The sequence below is a fragment of the Scyliorhinus canicula genome, chromosome 3, assembly GCF_902713615.1.
Source record: "Scyliorhinus canicula chromosome 3, sScyCan1.1, whole genome shotgun sequence".
Taxonomy (NCBI): domain Eukaryota; kingdom Metazoa; phylum Chordata; class Chondrichthyes; order Carcharhiniformes; family Scyliorhinidae; genus Scyliorhinus; species Scyliorhinus canicula.
In genome coordinates this window covers 230,904,619-230,921,070 of record NC_052148.1, presented here as the reverse complement: position 1 = coordinate 230,921,070, position 16,452 = coordinate 230,904,619, and the positions used below count along the sequence as shown (strand labels likewise).

Sequence of the window (16,452 nt, the reverse complement as noted above, 5' to 3'; positions counted from 1 at the left end):
GAAGAATTCTGGAAGGGGGTGGCGGGGACGGTGTCGAGGGGACGGTGTCGAGGGTGGTTGGATCCAGGGTCAAACCAGGGTGGGGACTCGCGATTTTTGGAGTTGCGGTAGAGCCGGGAGTGCAGGAGGCGAAAGAGGCCGGTGTCCTGGCCTTTGCGTCCCTAGTAGCCCGACGAAGGAGTCTGCGACAGTGGAAGGATGCAAGGCCCCCAAGTGTGGAGACCTGGATCAGTGACATGGCGGAATTTATAAAATTGGAAAGGGTCAAATTTGCCCTGAGAGGATCAATACAAGGGTTCTATAAACGATGGCAGCCTTTTCTGGACTTCCTGGCTCAAAGATAGGTAACTTGGTCAATAGCAGCAGCAACCCGGGGGGGGGGGGGGGGGTGTTTCTTATTGTAGTGTCTATTCTGTAACTTTTTATTGTGTTAATTTGCGTTGTTGTTAAAATGCTGTGTTGTTCATGGAGGTGGGGCGAATGTTTATGATTGTTAATATTATTGTTATTTTTGGTATTTTACTATGGTGCGTTATTGTTGTATAAATTCAAAATTTTTCAATAAAAATTATTTCAAAAAAAAAAATTAATTAGTCAGAGGCTCCCAAAGACCAGGAGGACCTGTGGAGACTGAATCAATGGCCCAATAATGGGTTTTCTGTCTGTTGTTCTGTACGTGCTACATTTTAGTGAGTTATCAGAAAGGGCAAGCGCTGGAGGGTGTAGGAAGCTAGAACTCGCTTGCAAGAAAACACAAAAACACACACATGCTGGTTACTACTGAAAATCATCAGATCGTATGCCCATGAGCGAGTGGTCACTCTGTGTTTAATATTCTCAGACACCTTCTAAATTAAGTTGTGCTTCCAATTTGCAACTTTTTTTTGCTGTTCAGTTTTGCTTCTGTCAAACCTAAATGGCACTTATGTCTCTCTCTCTCTCGCTGTACAACTTGATGAGTGAAATATCTGTTTTCTGTCAATGGGGGCTGAATTCTCCTTTACCACCTCGGGGGTAAAACTACTATAATCAAGTTATAGATCTTCTTCACTTATACTGAGCAAAGTAGGCACCCAGTACCATGAATATGACCAACACCTGAAACATCAGAGTAACGGTGAGGCTGTTAGGACAGTGCATACAAGTATTTCCAGCAATTCTACTATACACTTTATTATTCTACATTGTTTTAAGCACTGAACTAATCAGAGTAAAATCAGTATCGTACGCCAATATCTCCGGCCACATTTTTTGCATGTGCTCTCAACTCATGCACCTGCTCTCAACTCATTTGCATGATAGAATTGCGATGTGCTAGCCAAGCAGCTCTGCAGCAAATACCAACAACTCATTCCACAACAAATTAGTAAACTGCTGCATCATAAAGTTATAGCATCTCAAAACAGCTGGGTGAAATCACATTCAGTAATATTCTATCATATTACAAATTATCTCACTGCAAGCCAATCAGAATGGAGCATTATAAAGCCCTTAATGGCTGCCAGTAGCCTGCAGACTTATATAACCACAAACTGTATACGTTATTGGCAACTCTGAGGCAGAAAAATCCTCCCAAGGTGAAGGAGAATTCATCAAACTCCAATCCGATTCAAATCGGAGAGAACTTAACACTGGATCTTGAAAAGAGTCCCAAGTGCATGTTAATTGATTATGTATTTAATTAAAGCTCTCATAAGAGACATTTAATCCTGTTAGATACAAAAATAATTTGATTCATGTGTTTGCTTAGTACTGCAGCTTCAACAGGGAGCTGAGAAAACACTGAAAAGAAAATCCTTCCAGAACAATGTGTTTGCTGAAGCTTCCTACAGAAATGCAGAATTAAATTTCCTACTGCTATTCAATTGCAAGTAAATGAACTTATTGCACAGAAATTATGCACCTACAATGTTCCACAATATAAAAAATATACATCTTATTTTTGCTTTAACTTGTGAGGCTGATCAGCAATACTAGTTATACACATTCAAGGCCCTTTACTCCATCAAATTGCACAATTTAAAAAAAAATCCAGATGTGGGCATTGTTGCCTAAGCCAGCATTTGAGAAGGCGGTAGTGAACTGCCTTCTTGAACCGCTGCAGTTCATGTGGTGTGGGTACACCTACTGTGCTGTTAGGGAGGGAAACCAAGCCATATCCCAAGACAAACATTAGTTTTACCTTTTTGTTTAAGTGACACCGCATGCTGCACTTTTTTGAATTCAACAACATTGAAAAGATTCCCTTTCCTGAAATTGGTTTACTATGAAATATACTGGACCATTACACTTTACTAGATCATCCACTTTCCAGTTGTTAGTCCAATTAAAAGTTTGTATCTCAATAATATTGTTCAGGGGTACATCTGGAGCTGTTGAATGTAGTTGTCAAATGTTTTCCACTGTCCCACTACAGCCTAAATGAGACAGCAATTTACCCATCACTGTCAAACAGCAAATTTGTGAAGCAACCCTGATATTTATTTTGTTCAGAAACAGAAAATACTGGACCATCTCAGCAGGCCTGACTGCATCTGTGGAGAGAGAAGAGAGCTAAGGTTTAGAGTCTGGATGACTCTTTGTTATTTTGTTCTCATCTAAATTTCTGCATCATTTGTCACAGGTCAGTTAGCTCAAATAATTGTGATTGGGTAAATTGCTGTCTCATTTAGGCTGTAGTGGGACAGTGGAAAACGTTTGACAACTACATTCAACAGCTCCAGATGTACCCCTGAACAATAAGCACATAGAACAAGCCAAGATCATGAAAGCTGCTGGATAAATGCAACTTTCTTTGCTTTCCCTCAGGAAATATTTTCTTTGCTTCCCTTCCATTATGAACTTTGTGGCTCTTGTTGAAGCTATCATTGGTGTAATACCTTCAGCAAGGACACTAACCCTACTCGAGTCCTCACCCTAAAAAGAATCCCCAATGTCACAACTGGCTCATAGTTTTTAATCTAATGCCCAACATGCAAAATGTACAAAAACATTGAATATTTATTTTTGATGTTTTCTCAACTTGTGGCCTTGTGTTTATTTGAAAATATTCTGCCCAATTTCACACAGTACAGAGAAATATCCCAGAAACAATAGGATTTGGGTTTCAATAATAACATCTGTTATGACTAGTAATTCTGAGCAGTAACAGGATAGAACGCTTACAAATGCCCAAAACTAAAATCTATCCTTGGCACATCACACTAAATCTATTTCTTACATTTTAGGTATAAATTTTCAATGCTCGCACGAACGATTGTTTAGACCAGCAAACTGAGCCATTGTATATACTAACTGCAGGCAAAACAGATCTTGAATGTAACCCTTTTATTGATTTGATTACTGCAAATTTGATTTGCAGATATAAATTTTGGTAATTTGATTGTTTTGCATATTTGGGAAAAAATCATTACATTTCTCACAACTGTAAAAATTCTGTGAACTTAAATAAATCAATTTCATACTATATTCAAGTTAAATAGCATGTATCTTATAAAGTAAAAAATATTAACATTACCATGCTATGTAAGAATTCATCAAAAGTCTTTCCAGATTATACTTCTTTATTTCTTTTCATAACAAACAGTTAATCTCACAAGAAATGATCCCATGCCCTCTCAACAAGTTTTGCAAAGCAATTTCTTTTTAACTTGTTTGTTTAGGATATGGATGTCACAGGATGAGGTGAATTATATAGCAAAGAAGGTGACCATTCGGCCCATCGTGTCAATGCCAGCTCTTTTGAAAGTCCAGTCCCTTTCACTCTCCCTGTAATAATTGCAAACTTTCATCTTTTTAAGTATACATTCAATTTCCTTTCAACTCTATTACAACTTTGGTTGGTTCCTACCCCTTGCTCCTCGTTACATTTCCTCTGATTAAATGCAACATAATAGCATGCTCTACAATTTCATTCGGAACTAAATCAATGCTCTATATCTGTTTAAATTCCAGTGACATCACTTTTTTTCCCTTCGGCACAGCCATATGTTATTAATTAAACAACCATCTCCATGAAACAGAAATGCAGGTCAGGGGATGGCGTCACTGCATGTGGTACAATATAAGTGGTGCGCCCGTTCTAAAATGTGGTTGATATATTACTGTTCATTTGGTTTGTGGTTGCTGCAATATATAATGCCATCATGTTAGCAGGTTGTTGACAAAATGTAACTACTCTATTTACTTTCAAAACAACCCCTACAGAATTAACAAAATGCTCTCTTTACAAAGAGGACAGAAGACAGAAATCAACAAATTCATGTGACAACAAGAATGACAAAAGTTTTAGCCATTTATACTAATAAACTAAACCAAAAGACTACTCAAGAATAAACCATATTAATGCCTCCAGTAAATCCAAAATTGTTCATCCTTGTGTACGCAGGTCTTAACATATTAGGTAGCCGTCAGTATTCAACACAAAAAACAAACCATAAGCTATGAACTTCATTGCTTCTTTAAAGCTTCCAGGCCCTTTCACGGCTCGGGTTTACATATCTCTGGATTCACAGGGTTGTTGCAAATTACCTCTACTTTGCTATAGATTTATGTTGGCTGTAATGCTCAAATGAAATTCTCACCAGGTACATTTTATCTAAAGAAAACCCCATTTGGCCAAGGCTACAGACACAGATGTGTACTACAGTTCAATAATTAAAAGTTACAATATGCCAGTCCTGTAATTTAAATGATGCTCAGTAAATTGAGGGTTGATCAGAACATTCTTCCCAATGCCGCATGCAAAGCATAGCAAGCTCAATTGAGCATGTCAAAATGCTTAATGCACCACATGTTGTTTTAAAGAAAACTTGAAAACATTCTTCAACTGGTTTCAAACCTCATCTAGGTTTCCACTAATAATACAATCCATATTTCACTAGCTTAAGGAAATAACGTGCAATGCCTGAGTGAGATAGTCGAAAACTGAGGCGGCAGCAACTGGGGGGGGGGGGGGGGGGGGGAGAAATTGTGTGCAATATTACAAAGTTCAGATAATATCATAGCACTTCCGCCACTAAAATGATGCAAACCCACTGCAATGAGAACTCCATGTTGGAGTAAGGGAGGCATTTGACAACTCAGGAAGCAATTCATTTCAATTACGCAAGAAACATCTTGTAATAATAGAGGAAACCGGAAAAATACAGAAACCAATGGCAAAAATCTAAACTGTGAAACTTTAGATTTCCCTCCCCACGTCCTGAACAAAATCTAGTCAGAACTGGCGCTAAAGCTAAATCTCTGCCGGATTTACATTGTGATGCACTGGAATCCACCTCAACCCAGGTGCACTCATTTTGCTTTAGCTGATGTTTCTGACACAAATTTTATTAAAAAGCCACCTCCAAACTGGCCGTTTATAGAACTTCATTTTTTAATTCCCGATCGCAACTGATTTAGATGAATAAGTGGCAGCAACAGACGTTTAATGTTTAAGCTTTCTGCCTATTGACATACTAATCACTGGCATTGCTGCCAGTCCCAGGAATGGAAACAAAGACAGATAATTAGATGATGAAAAACACAATTCAATCATTCTGTAGCACCCTGTAGCACATCCCTGTCTGACTATATAGCATTTACAGATGGCATAGCAGAAGATGATTGTCTGAGTGTTGCATTGCAAGAAAACGTCATGTCATCGAGAATGCAACAAGAAGGTGGGCGGGTTTTTAAAGATATTCTATTTCTGAATGCTTACATTAGGATTCATGTAGATAATCATTCATCCGGGCGAGAGTTGGGCTACTTGTTGCATGCTGCTTAAAATGTTAGATTTGCCTGCAAAAAGTTGAAAAGTAATATTTCTTAACACCGATAGAAACAGTAAAAATTTCCGAAATATCGGGGGGGGGGAGGGGGTAAAGTCATTATCAGGGAGTGGGGGGGGGGGGGGGGGTGAGAAGAGATTATATGGTTGTATTTATAGGTGCCAGGCAACCACCCCAAGGCACCCCAAACATTTTTTTTTCATTTCATGATGAGAGTTGATATATAAAATAAATTCTTTACAGCTTTAACCACAAAAATAGCTACCTAGCAAAATAAATTGGGCGAAAGAATGGCAACAAAAATGTACCTGACTGGTGTGGCAAAGGGCATCTCGCCCCCACAACATGGGGCAAGGTGACGATGGTCTTTTAGCGAGTGCCGTCCAAAAGGTCAAGCAAAAGCTGTGGCCTTAAAGGTGGGCAGTTTCTTGTACTTCTTTAGGGGGGGGGGGGGGGGGGGGATAAATCAAGCCTAAAAATAGAAACGATTTCTGGAATTGGCGGTCAGGACTGGAGTCGAAACCATAAATAACAACTGGGGCCGAATGGAAACTAAGTTAATTATGACATTGCAATAATATGACTAAGTGCTGGTTTGGGGGTTGGAATTGCAAAACATCAATGGAAATGGAATGTGCATCCTATAAGTGGAATAGTAAATAATAATAATAATAATAATAATAATAATAGAAATAAAATTTTGGAAGATGCGGAATGAAAACAAGGAGATGGAACATTTAAAAGAAAAGAAAACTTTTCAGTAAAGATGTTGATGGAAATCTGCAACACTCACTGTTGCCATCGTTCTTCTCCCGGGTTCCGTCCACCCTGCCGTCCGGTAAGATCCTCAGGAAGTAGCCCCCGTTTTTACAGTACAGTCTCTTGGGCTCCTTGAATGATCCCGGAGGGAAAGGGCTGTTGCCGGCATCGGGGAGAGTGGGCAGGGTGCTGACCCCTCCTGTTCCCGCCGCCGCCGCCATGTCCCGGGGCCCCAGCAGCACCCACCCCGGGCTCGCCGCCTCCACTTGCCCACCTCCCTTGCCTGTGCCCGGGGATGGCGGACTTGACTCTCCTTCCCCGCTCTCTACCTCCCTCCCTCTCTCTCTCACAGGGTGACACGCACTCCTCCTTCCACTTTCTCCTTCATGTGAAGCGCCAAAGTGGGCTGGGTGATTTTCCTCTTATTGAAACAAAATCTCTTCCCTTTCTCTCGTCCTGGAAAACAGAGTATTGTTTCTTTGCCCCGCCCCGCTTTCTCTCTCTCTCTCGGCTTAAAGTATTGAGGCAACCCAACGCTAACTTTATGATAAGGAATAACGGTTCATCCCATCATTTCGCAGTAGCTCACTCGTCATAATTCCCGGTATTTGGCGGGACACACACTCTGCGTGTGTTGCTGTAAGTAAGCAGGGACGCCACTTGCTGGAAATGTTTTACTTTCTGACCCAGACTGAACTCCTCCCTCCCCAACTACCATGAGTGCGCACGCGTGTCTCCAGGGGCCAACTTGGTCCGTCTCCTTGAGGCGAGGGACGAATTGGGACAAGATACAAGTGCTTTTAAAGGGGCCACGTCCGTGTGTGGGCTCGTCCCACCGCACCCCCAATGGCAACATTGCGGCACCCTTTCCCGGAAAACTTGATGGAGTTTGTTTTTTTTCTTCCCCTCACTCGTGAGACAGGATAATTCCATCCCACCCCCAAAAAAAAACCCAAATCCTTCCACTCATAAATGGTTTAGAAACACAATTCAGATTTATCAAATAAATATGGGATTGTAAAAGGAACCAGGGGCAGAGCGCCCACAATATAGACAGTGACTGCGCTTCAAGAAAGGTGACCGGTGATAAGTGTCGCAACTCTTCCCTTTTCTCCTGTCCGGTAACCCGACGGCCACCGCCAAATCCTCACTTCCCGGGCTACAATTAGAGCAGGTATTGTTTTACATTTTTGGGGGGGGGGGGCAGAAAATAAATGTTCCAGATTTCCAATCATACAATAGAGACAAGAATCTGATGTTCAAACTTTAAAACTTGTTATAGATTACGGTTCACCAGTAGACAGTGGACGAAGTCACCGTTAAATTGACTTAGATTTTAGCCTAAGCATGTCCCTCTGACTGTGCTAACCTGCATGGCCAAAACCTGGATATTTTCCGGTTTCTTCTTTCGAGATGCCGTACAACAAAATGACAATTCAAAGTAAATTGGATTTTTCTTTTTTTTTAAACCCTGAGGATTGGCCCCGATTACATTTTATTAGCAAATAGTTTCCCCTACATTCTGGCGTAAAAACACTTAAGTTAACTACCAGCGAAATAAACCTTTTTTAAAAAACAGTTCCTGAATAAGCAGGCCTTCTAAAGAATAGTGCGATCTCCAGCTATTTTATCCAACATAAATTTTCTGAGTGAGACATTCTTATCTGAGTCTAGGATATACTGGGGTCGCAGCAAAAGATACTTTAAAAAAACAAATATGAGCAGAAGAGATACTTGAAGTGAACAAAGAGGAGACTGCAAAGTATCTCTGGAACAGAGCCAAAGTGGGGGCAAAGAAACGGCAGGGCTGAGCATTGGAGAAATTCAACCGGGACTAGACTAGACCAGACCAGACCCAGTGACAATGCCTATGAACGTGAGTGACCCTGCTGTACCCACTCCGCTTCGAGCTGCTGCTCACATTACGGTGAGCACCACGGAATATACGGTTTCGAAATGACAAAGAAAATAAAACCATCTTTCAATTCTCTGCAGACGTTGTAGTTTTGCAGGACCGAAAGGGGGGGGGGGGGGTACTTGTGTGTTCTGGTGGCAATGAATATCAAGTAGCTGCAATACTTAACAATTGGACCCAGTAACAAACCGCGGGGGGGGGGGGGGGGCTGCAGGTACAGATCTCTTAATTACTGACCAAATATATTCATAACAGATGAAGTGAGAACGTCGACACAATGACACTCAACCCTCACAGTTAGTGTGTAAAATATATATTAAATTTATATGGCGCTTTTCACGGTCACCTGGCGTCTCAAGGCGCTTTCCATCAATGATGTACTTTGCAACATACGCTTAATAACGCATCTTGCTTCGAGGCCGCGTACACATACAGCCACTGCCAAGTCTCTACCAATAGCGCCGTCATTATATCCCCACTTCAGTACTAAACGTGCGTAAACCGAGCAGAACTAGTAGCACCGTCCAACTCTCATTGGCTCAATTAAGCAGTATTTATATGAACATGGCAGAGGGGATGTGTATCCACAACATAGGGTCTCCATTTAATTAATATGAAAATGTTATTATCTCATTAATGTAACAATAGTCAATAGGATTTCTAGTTTAATATTTTAATTTTACTTTATAAAGATCCATCCATTTTATAATTAAAAACTTTCAGTTTGTAGTTGTCAGTTTCACCGATAGGTTTGTACCAGGTAATCAGGAGCAAAGAGAAATGACCTGGATATGATTTGTTCACCTACAGAAATGGTTAACAGCGTCACAACTGGTGTTAGAGCAGTCTGTTGCTTGTCAGTCGTGGTGTTTAATCACTATATTGATGACTGAGGTAACACACTGTCTCATTGAAATAACTCATATATCATAGTTTAGGCAGCACGGTAGCACAAGTGGATAGCACTGTGGCTTCACAGCGCCAGGGTCCCAGGTTCTATTCCCCGCTGGGCCACTGTCTGTACGGAGTCTGCACGTTGTCTGCGTGGGTTTCCTCTGGGTGCCCCGGTTTCCTCCCACAGTCCAAAGACGTGCAGGTTAGGTGGATTGGCCATGCTAAATTGCCCTTAGTGTCCAAAAAGGTTAGGAGGGGTTATTGGGTTACGGGGATAGGGTGGAAATTTTTGGGGTTATCGGGTTACAGGGGTAGGGTGGAAGTGAGGGCTTAAGTGGGTCAGTGCAGACTCGATGGGCCGAATGGTCTCCTTCTGCACTGTATGTTCTATGATGACTGAACGATTAGTATAGACAGCAGCATAGCATTACAAAGTGACAATGGCAGATTGACTAAGTGGGAATAACACAGGCGGATGGATTTCGGTAAGTGTGAGGTAATTTATTTTGGACCTAGAAAAAAAGATCCAAGTTCTTTCAAATAGTGAATAGCTGGGGACAGTGGCGATCCAAAGAGAATTGGGACACTATACATTTTTTAAAATCTTTATTATTGTCACAAGTAGGCTTACATTAACACTGCAGCAAAGTTACTGTGAAAATCCCCTAGTCGCCACAGTCCCGGCGCCTGTTCAGGTACACTGAGAGAGAATTCAAAATGTCCAAATTACCTAACAAGCACGTCTTTCAGGACTTGTGGGAGGAAACCAGAGCACCCGGAGGAAACCCACGCAGACACGGGGAGGACGTGCAGACTATGGACAGACCGTGCCCCACGCTGGGAATCGAACCTGGGACTCTGGCACTGTGAAGCAACAGTGCTAACCACTGTGCTACTGTACACACTATTCGCTAAAAAATAGTCATTAAGGGCAAAGCAATCACAAATAATGTTAGCCGTTATATGAAGAGGACTAGATTATAAAGGAGGGGAAACTTTGCTACAGCTATACAAAGCTGTGGTTAAACCACACTGAAGTACAGTTCTGGACACCACACTTTAGGAAGGATACATTTGCCTTGGGAAAAGTGAAGCACCGATTTACCATAATGTTACCAGCACTCCAAGGTACTATTAGATACATTAGGGTTGTATTTCCTGCTTTATTGAGGCTGAGGAGTTATTAGGTTGAGGTTTTAAGCATTTTTAGACAGAGAAAAAATAATTACACTCTTTCCCAGGAAGGTAGTAGATGCTGGCTTAATTAATAGTTTTACATCTGGGATCAACTTAATTATGCTAACCAATGTATTAGGAAGTATGGAGCAAAGGCGGGTAAATGGAATTAGGATTCAGATTGGCCAAGATTTCATTGAATGACAGGATAGACTTGAGAGGCTGATTAATGGACATTCACTTTGACTGCAGAGACCTGAAGTCATACCACCAGCTGAAAGCAAAATTTGATGTGAAATAAAGTGTCTCTCCAGAATGATAGGGGCCTGAATGCAAAGCTCGAGCTGAAGACCCAGTTTGATGAGAAATGAGGTGTCTCTCCAGAAAGCCTGCTGCCTGTGAGTACTGCATTTTTAAACTACAAGGATCCTGAATGAATGAATCTGACAGAACCAAGCTGAGGGGTGATGCTACCTTCCCTCAAAAAACCTTCCCTCTTTGCTTAGCTCTATCTTCCACCACTTGGCCCTCCCAAACCATCACTGTGGCAGTGTGGTCTTTATCACCAAATTTGCATCATGATCTGCCCCCTTTCACTGGTATTTTCTCCTCCTTTAAGTATCTCACCTTTTCCATTCCTCTCACCTCATTTAAAATCCCAACTCACTACTGCTCAACCAAGTATCGTAAAATGTTCTCGCCAAGGTAGCTTTCTCCCTCAGCCTCTGCACTGTACAACTTTGCATCCTTGATTATTTCAGCCTCCATCTCAATTCATCTTACCCTCTTCCCCCTCTGGGTTCACTGCCCTGTATCTTCCCATAATCTCTCACTCCATGTGAGACCTCCAACCCATCATCACTTGGACCTCACCATCTCACATGGCCTCGGTAGTCAATCAGGGACAACTCCATCTCTAATCACAGCCTTGTACAGCTATCTATCCTTCTCCTAATCCTACTGCTTGTTTTCCCACTCCTGGAAAAAAATCCTTCCCAATTCATTTAAACCTGCACCTTTTTATTTGACCATCTGCCCTTGTATTCCCTTACACTAAAACAGTACTTTCTGTTTTTGTTTCAGATTCCAGCATCCACAGTAATTTGCTTTTATCTAGCATTGTTTATGGAGTTTGGTGTCAAATTTGATGGACCATTAAAAGGTCCGTTGGCCTTGGGTGGGAATTTCTAGCCTCGGGCGTGGGTGGGACCAGAAAATCCAACCCAAAGAGTTTGTTTATTTGCACAGTCTCAAAACCTGGGAGGGAGGTTCATAACATTGCCACCTGTGTATCCTTTATCTGGGTCCCCAAGATGGTTGAATGTCTCAACCATTAAGCATTGAAGGAAGGTGGCAGAGCCACCTAGTAGATAGACCCCAGTTGGCTGGCCTGGGTGATGAACCTCTGATGGCCTTTGTATAGTTCTCTTTGAATTTGGACTGTGCAGGCTACATGGGGTTTGTTTGTGCCTCTTCAGAGATAATGAGATGCAGGTTTATTTGATACTGCAAGGTAACTCCTTTCATTTGAGGATCTCAGACATATATAGATTCAGCCATTTTAAAAGATTTTTGTTTTTGTCCAGTGTTAAAAATTTCAGAAATATCCCTGAGGATATCTATATATATTTTAATGAAATATACAGTATGAAAGTAAAGTCAAATGGGAAATTAGGTTAAGGAATAATTCAGTATACATGTAGTGGCAGGACATGTAAGGAGATATTTCATAACACCCAGCAAAGACGCATTCCAGTGAGAAAGAACATACTATCTGTGGCTAATGGAGGAAGTTAAAGATAGTATCAAATTGAAAGAAAAAGCACACTATTCCGCAAAGATTAACGGCAGATGGGACAGAATTTAAAAACAGGAAAAAATGACAAAAAATAAAACAGGGGAAAATTGGAGTTTGAGGGAAAGTTACCAAGAAATATGAAAGCAAAAATAAAGAGTAGGTAGTTCATAGAATCATATAATCCCTATAGTGCGGAACGAGTCCATTTGGCCCATCAAGTCTAAACTGGCCCCTGTAAAGAGCATCCTATTTAAAAAGGAAAAGAAAAATATCGGGAACACTCTACAGAGTGAGTCTGGGAATTAACAATGGCAGGTAAATTGAACAGATATTTTACATCTGCCATCCAAAACTGGAAGGCCTGTTTTTACAAGTTAAAAGGCATTAAAGCAGTTATGCAGAGATTAATTTGTGTATTTTTGTGGCTTGTGCATTTGCATTCTGTGGGGCAAGGGTGGGTGGCGTCAGGAGGGTCATGATGTCATTGGGGGGGCTCAGAAATTAAGGTGAGTGAGGGGCCCAATAAAGTGTAAGTCCACCCCTGGAAATGCAGAAATTATGGAGGTCTCAATGAAATCAGACAAAATCCCTTTGTGAAAGGGATTGTGACTAATTTAATAAGGTTCTTTGAGAAAATAACAAGCTTGGATAACAGGAAACTGGTATTTTTTTAATTAATTCTTGCGATGTGCCCATTCCCAATTGCCCTTGAACCAAATGACTTGCAGGCCATTTCAGAGGGCAGTTAAGAGCCACATGTAGGCCAGACCCGGTAAGGATGGCAGACTTCCAAACCAGATGGGTTTTTACAACAATTGGCAATGGTCATGAGACTTTTAATTCTGGATTTTTATTGATTGAATTCAAATTTCACCATCTACCATGGTGGGATTCGAACCCAGGACCCCAGAGCATTACCCTGGGTCTCTGGAGTACTAATCCAATGACAATGCCACTGCGCCACCTCCTCCCCTTATGGTGTACTTAGATTTCCAGAAGGTGCCAGGTCAAAGATTACTACACAAAATAAGAGCACATGGTGTAGGAGTAACATATTAGCGTAGATAGAAGATTGGTTAACAAACAGGAAACAAACTTTCAGATTGGAACAATGTTACAAGTGGAGTGCCACTGGCATCAGTGCCGAAGCTTCAACTATTTACAGTCTATATTAAGAACTTGGATGATGGGACCGAGATATGGTTTGCAATGTTTGCTGGTGATTTGTCGGAAAGTAAACAGTGAAGACGATATAAAGAATCTTCAAAGGGATATGAATGGTTAAGTGAATGGGCAAAATATTGGTAGAAGGGCTTTAATGTGGGAAATTATGGACTTGTTCACTTTGGCAGGAAGAATAAAAAAACAGCATATTGTTTAAATGGAGAGACACTGCAAAACTCTGAGGTACAAGGGTACCTTGGTGTCCTGGTATGTGAATCACAAACCATTAGTATGCAGGTGCACAAATATTCAGGAAGCCAAATGAAATGTTGTCATTTATTGCAAGGGGAATGGAATATTGCAGTAGGGATGCTTTGCTGCAGTTGTATAGGGTATTGGTGAGACCATATCTCGTGTATTTTGTTCAGTTTTGACGGAGATGAGGAGAAGATTTTTCTCTTTTAGGGTCGGCAGTCTGTGGAACTCTTTTCTCCAGAGTGGTGCAGGCAGAGTCATTAAATATTTTTAAGGCAAACGTAGATAGATTATTTTTTCTTATAAATGTTTTTATTGGGTTTTTGAACAAAGTATATTTACCGTTATGTACACAGGATAAGAAGCACATATAGAAGGGAAGGGCACACCCAAACATACCAAAGAACATAAAATAATAAATAATAAAAAAAATACAATAAAAAATAAAATAGAATAACTGGTAGGGTATTGTGGACCAGCTCAACAGCAGCAACTCTGTACACCTAGCAAAATTATTTACAACACAAGTAGGCGACTGTTTGTGAGAGGGAGGGAGGGGGGGGTGGAGACTGGGGAGGTAAATATGCATTCGGGTGCCGGAGAAACAATTACAGTGGGCAATACTCGAATGGGTTTGGTGTTGGTGTCGCTGCTTCTCCCGGACGGATCTCGCTGTCGTATCATGCTCACCTCCGCTTCTGCCGTTCCTCCCATCTTTCGTCTTTATTCTCCTCGTTCCCCGCTCCTGGAGAGGCCATGTTCGTTATTGTATCCCGTGCCTTCCTTCCGGCTCTCATTTCCCTGCCTCCCACCCCTACCTCCCTGGTTTTCCTCTCTTGTTCCCTGTCTCTTCCCCCCCCCCCCCCCCCCCCCCCCACTTCCCTCCTGTGGTTCGCCTTTCTTTCCTCTTAGGTTTAGTTGTCTCCCCCCTCCCCCATCTCCTGGTCTATCTCTCCCTCTCATGCTTTGACTACTTTCCCCTGGCTATTCTTCCGCTTGTTTGTTGGCCACAAACAGGTCCCGGAACAATTGAGTGAATGGCTCCCACGTTCTGTGGAAGCCGTCGGCTGACCCTCGGATGGCGAATTTGATTTTCTCCATTTGGAGAGATTCCGAGAGGTCGGAGGTAGATAGATTCTTGATTGGGGTTGCACGTGGCACAGTGGTCAGCACTGCTGCCTCACAGGGCCAGGGACTTGGGTTCGATTCTGACCTTGGGTAACTGTCTGTGTGGAGTTGGCATGTTCTCCCCGTGTCTGTGTGTGTTTCCTCCGGTGCTCCAGTTTCCTCCCACAGTCCAAAGATGTGCAGTTTAGGTGAATTGGCCACGCTAAATTACTCCTGAGTGTCCAAAGGTTAGGTGGGTTGTGGGGATAGGGCAGAGAAGTGAGCCTAGGGTTAGGGTGCTTTTTCGGAGGGTTGTGCAGACATGATAGGCCGAATGGCCTCCTTCTGCACTGTAAGGATTCTATGATTTCTATAAGCGAGTCGAAGCAAACAGAGGGTAAGAATGAAAGGGGAACTGAGGCCACAATCAGATCAGCCATGATCTTATTGAATGGTGGATCAAGCTTATGGGGACCGAATGGCCGACTCCTACTCCTAATTCGTATGTGTGTAAGTTAATCATTATTTTAACATGCAATAATTACAGAAGCTAAATGGAGAATGCCTAGAAATAATTTGGGCTTTCATAAATCTCAGAATCAGCCCAGATTAGTTCTTTGCAGTGGTATTACACAACAAAATTGATACTCACCATCCACTGCTTATTTTTCCTAAATTCTAATAACGTTAATTTATACACCTGCCTGCCGTGACTCAGTATAATAAGCTCCTAATAAGCCCCTAACACCAATTTCATGCGGTCTCTGCACCCACAAGCAAGTTCAGCCCATGACTTGTCCCTGTGCTTTTCCCAATATGATCAAATTTCTGTGATACTTCAACAAACTAGAACTGCACATTACAGATGGTGCCGAAACTGCTCAGAAATAAATTCACTATTACAGCCCCATTTGCTGTTCAAAAGCACAATTTTGCAGTGCCCACTCCTGTTGCATTTGACAAACTGCAGATGCTCTGCCATTGTGGGCTGCAGTCCATGAGGGAGAGATGCAAGTTTCCTGCTCCATTGTTTTACCAGCATTGTGCCATTTGTTTTGTGTTATGACTGTCCCAGTTGATTACTCAGCATATGTTGTTTGGTTTAAGAACTTTCACTACCAAACTCAATCGCTAAAAATAGCAACAGTGCTGGACTCAAGATGTAAGAATCCAAGGAGGATGAGATGTGGAAGTTAATTTGTATCTTACTTTTGCCAGAAGTCTTACAAGACTTACAATCCATAGCTGAAATACCAAAAGGACATGAATCCCCTGATAATGCCACCTGATTCAGAGGACAGAAATAAGAACCAGACCTCTGTGCTCCTGCGGCCTGCTCCAGGATGCTCCCTTCACAATTGGAAGCCAAGTCAAAGATTTTTTAATAGCTGACTAATATTGATTCATTCTGTGAATTGCAATATATATGTTTTATTCACTTGAAGCCACCATAATGAATAAGCTGTTATAGTAAAAGGAGTCACTTGTGCATTTTTAATTCCGGCTGTCTCTTGCTGTTTCTAATCCCAAGAACCTCACACTATGATGAAAATAAGAAGGATGAATCTTTTTGGAGGGGTTTGTCTACTCTCTGCAGAGAAACAGCATTT

At 41.7% G+C, this 16,452-nt stretch overlaps 1 protein-coding gene and 1 long non-coding RNA gene across 2 annotated transcripts in view; one reads left to right on the top strand and one right to left on the bottom strand.

Moving 5' to 3' along the window:
* Window positions 1-7,387, bottom strand: part of fgf2 (fibroblast growth factor 2) — a 109,201-nt gene extending 101,814 nt beyond the window's left edge. The window contains exon 1 of the mRNA XM_038792392.1: window positions 6,568-7,387. Within this exon, the coding sequence (XP_038648320.1) occupies window positions 6,568-6,754 (187 nt within the window). The 5' untranslated portion in view covers window positions 6,755-7,387. The remainder of the gene's footprint in view (window positions 1-6,567) is intronic.
* LOC119963363 overlaps window positions 1,755-16,452 on the top strand; it is a 36,062-nt gene continuing 21,364 nt past the window's right edge. The window contains exons 1-2 of the long non-coding RNA XR_005460082.1: window positions 1,755-1,871; window positions 10,771-10,916. This is a non-coding gene — a long non-coding RNA (uncharacterized LOC119963363). The remainder of the gene's footprint in view (window positions 1,872-10,770; window positions 10,917-16,452) is intronic.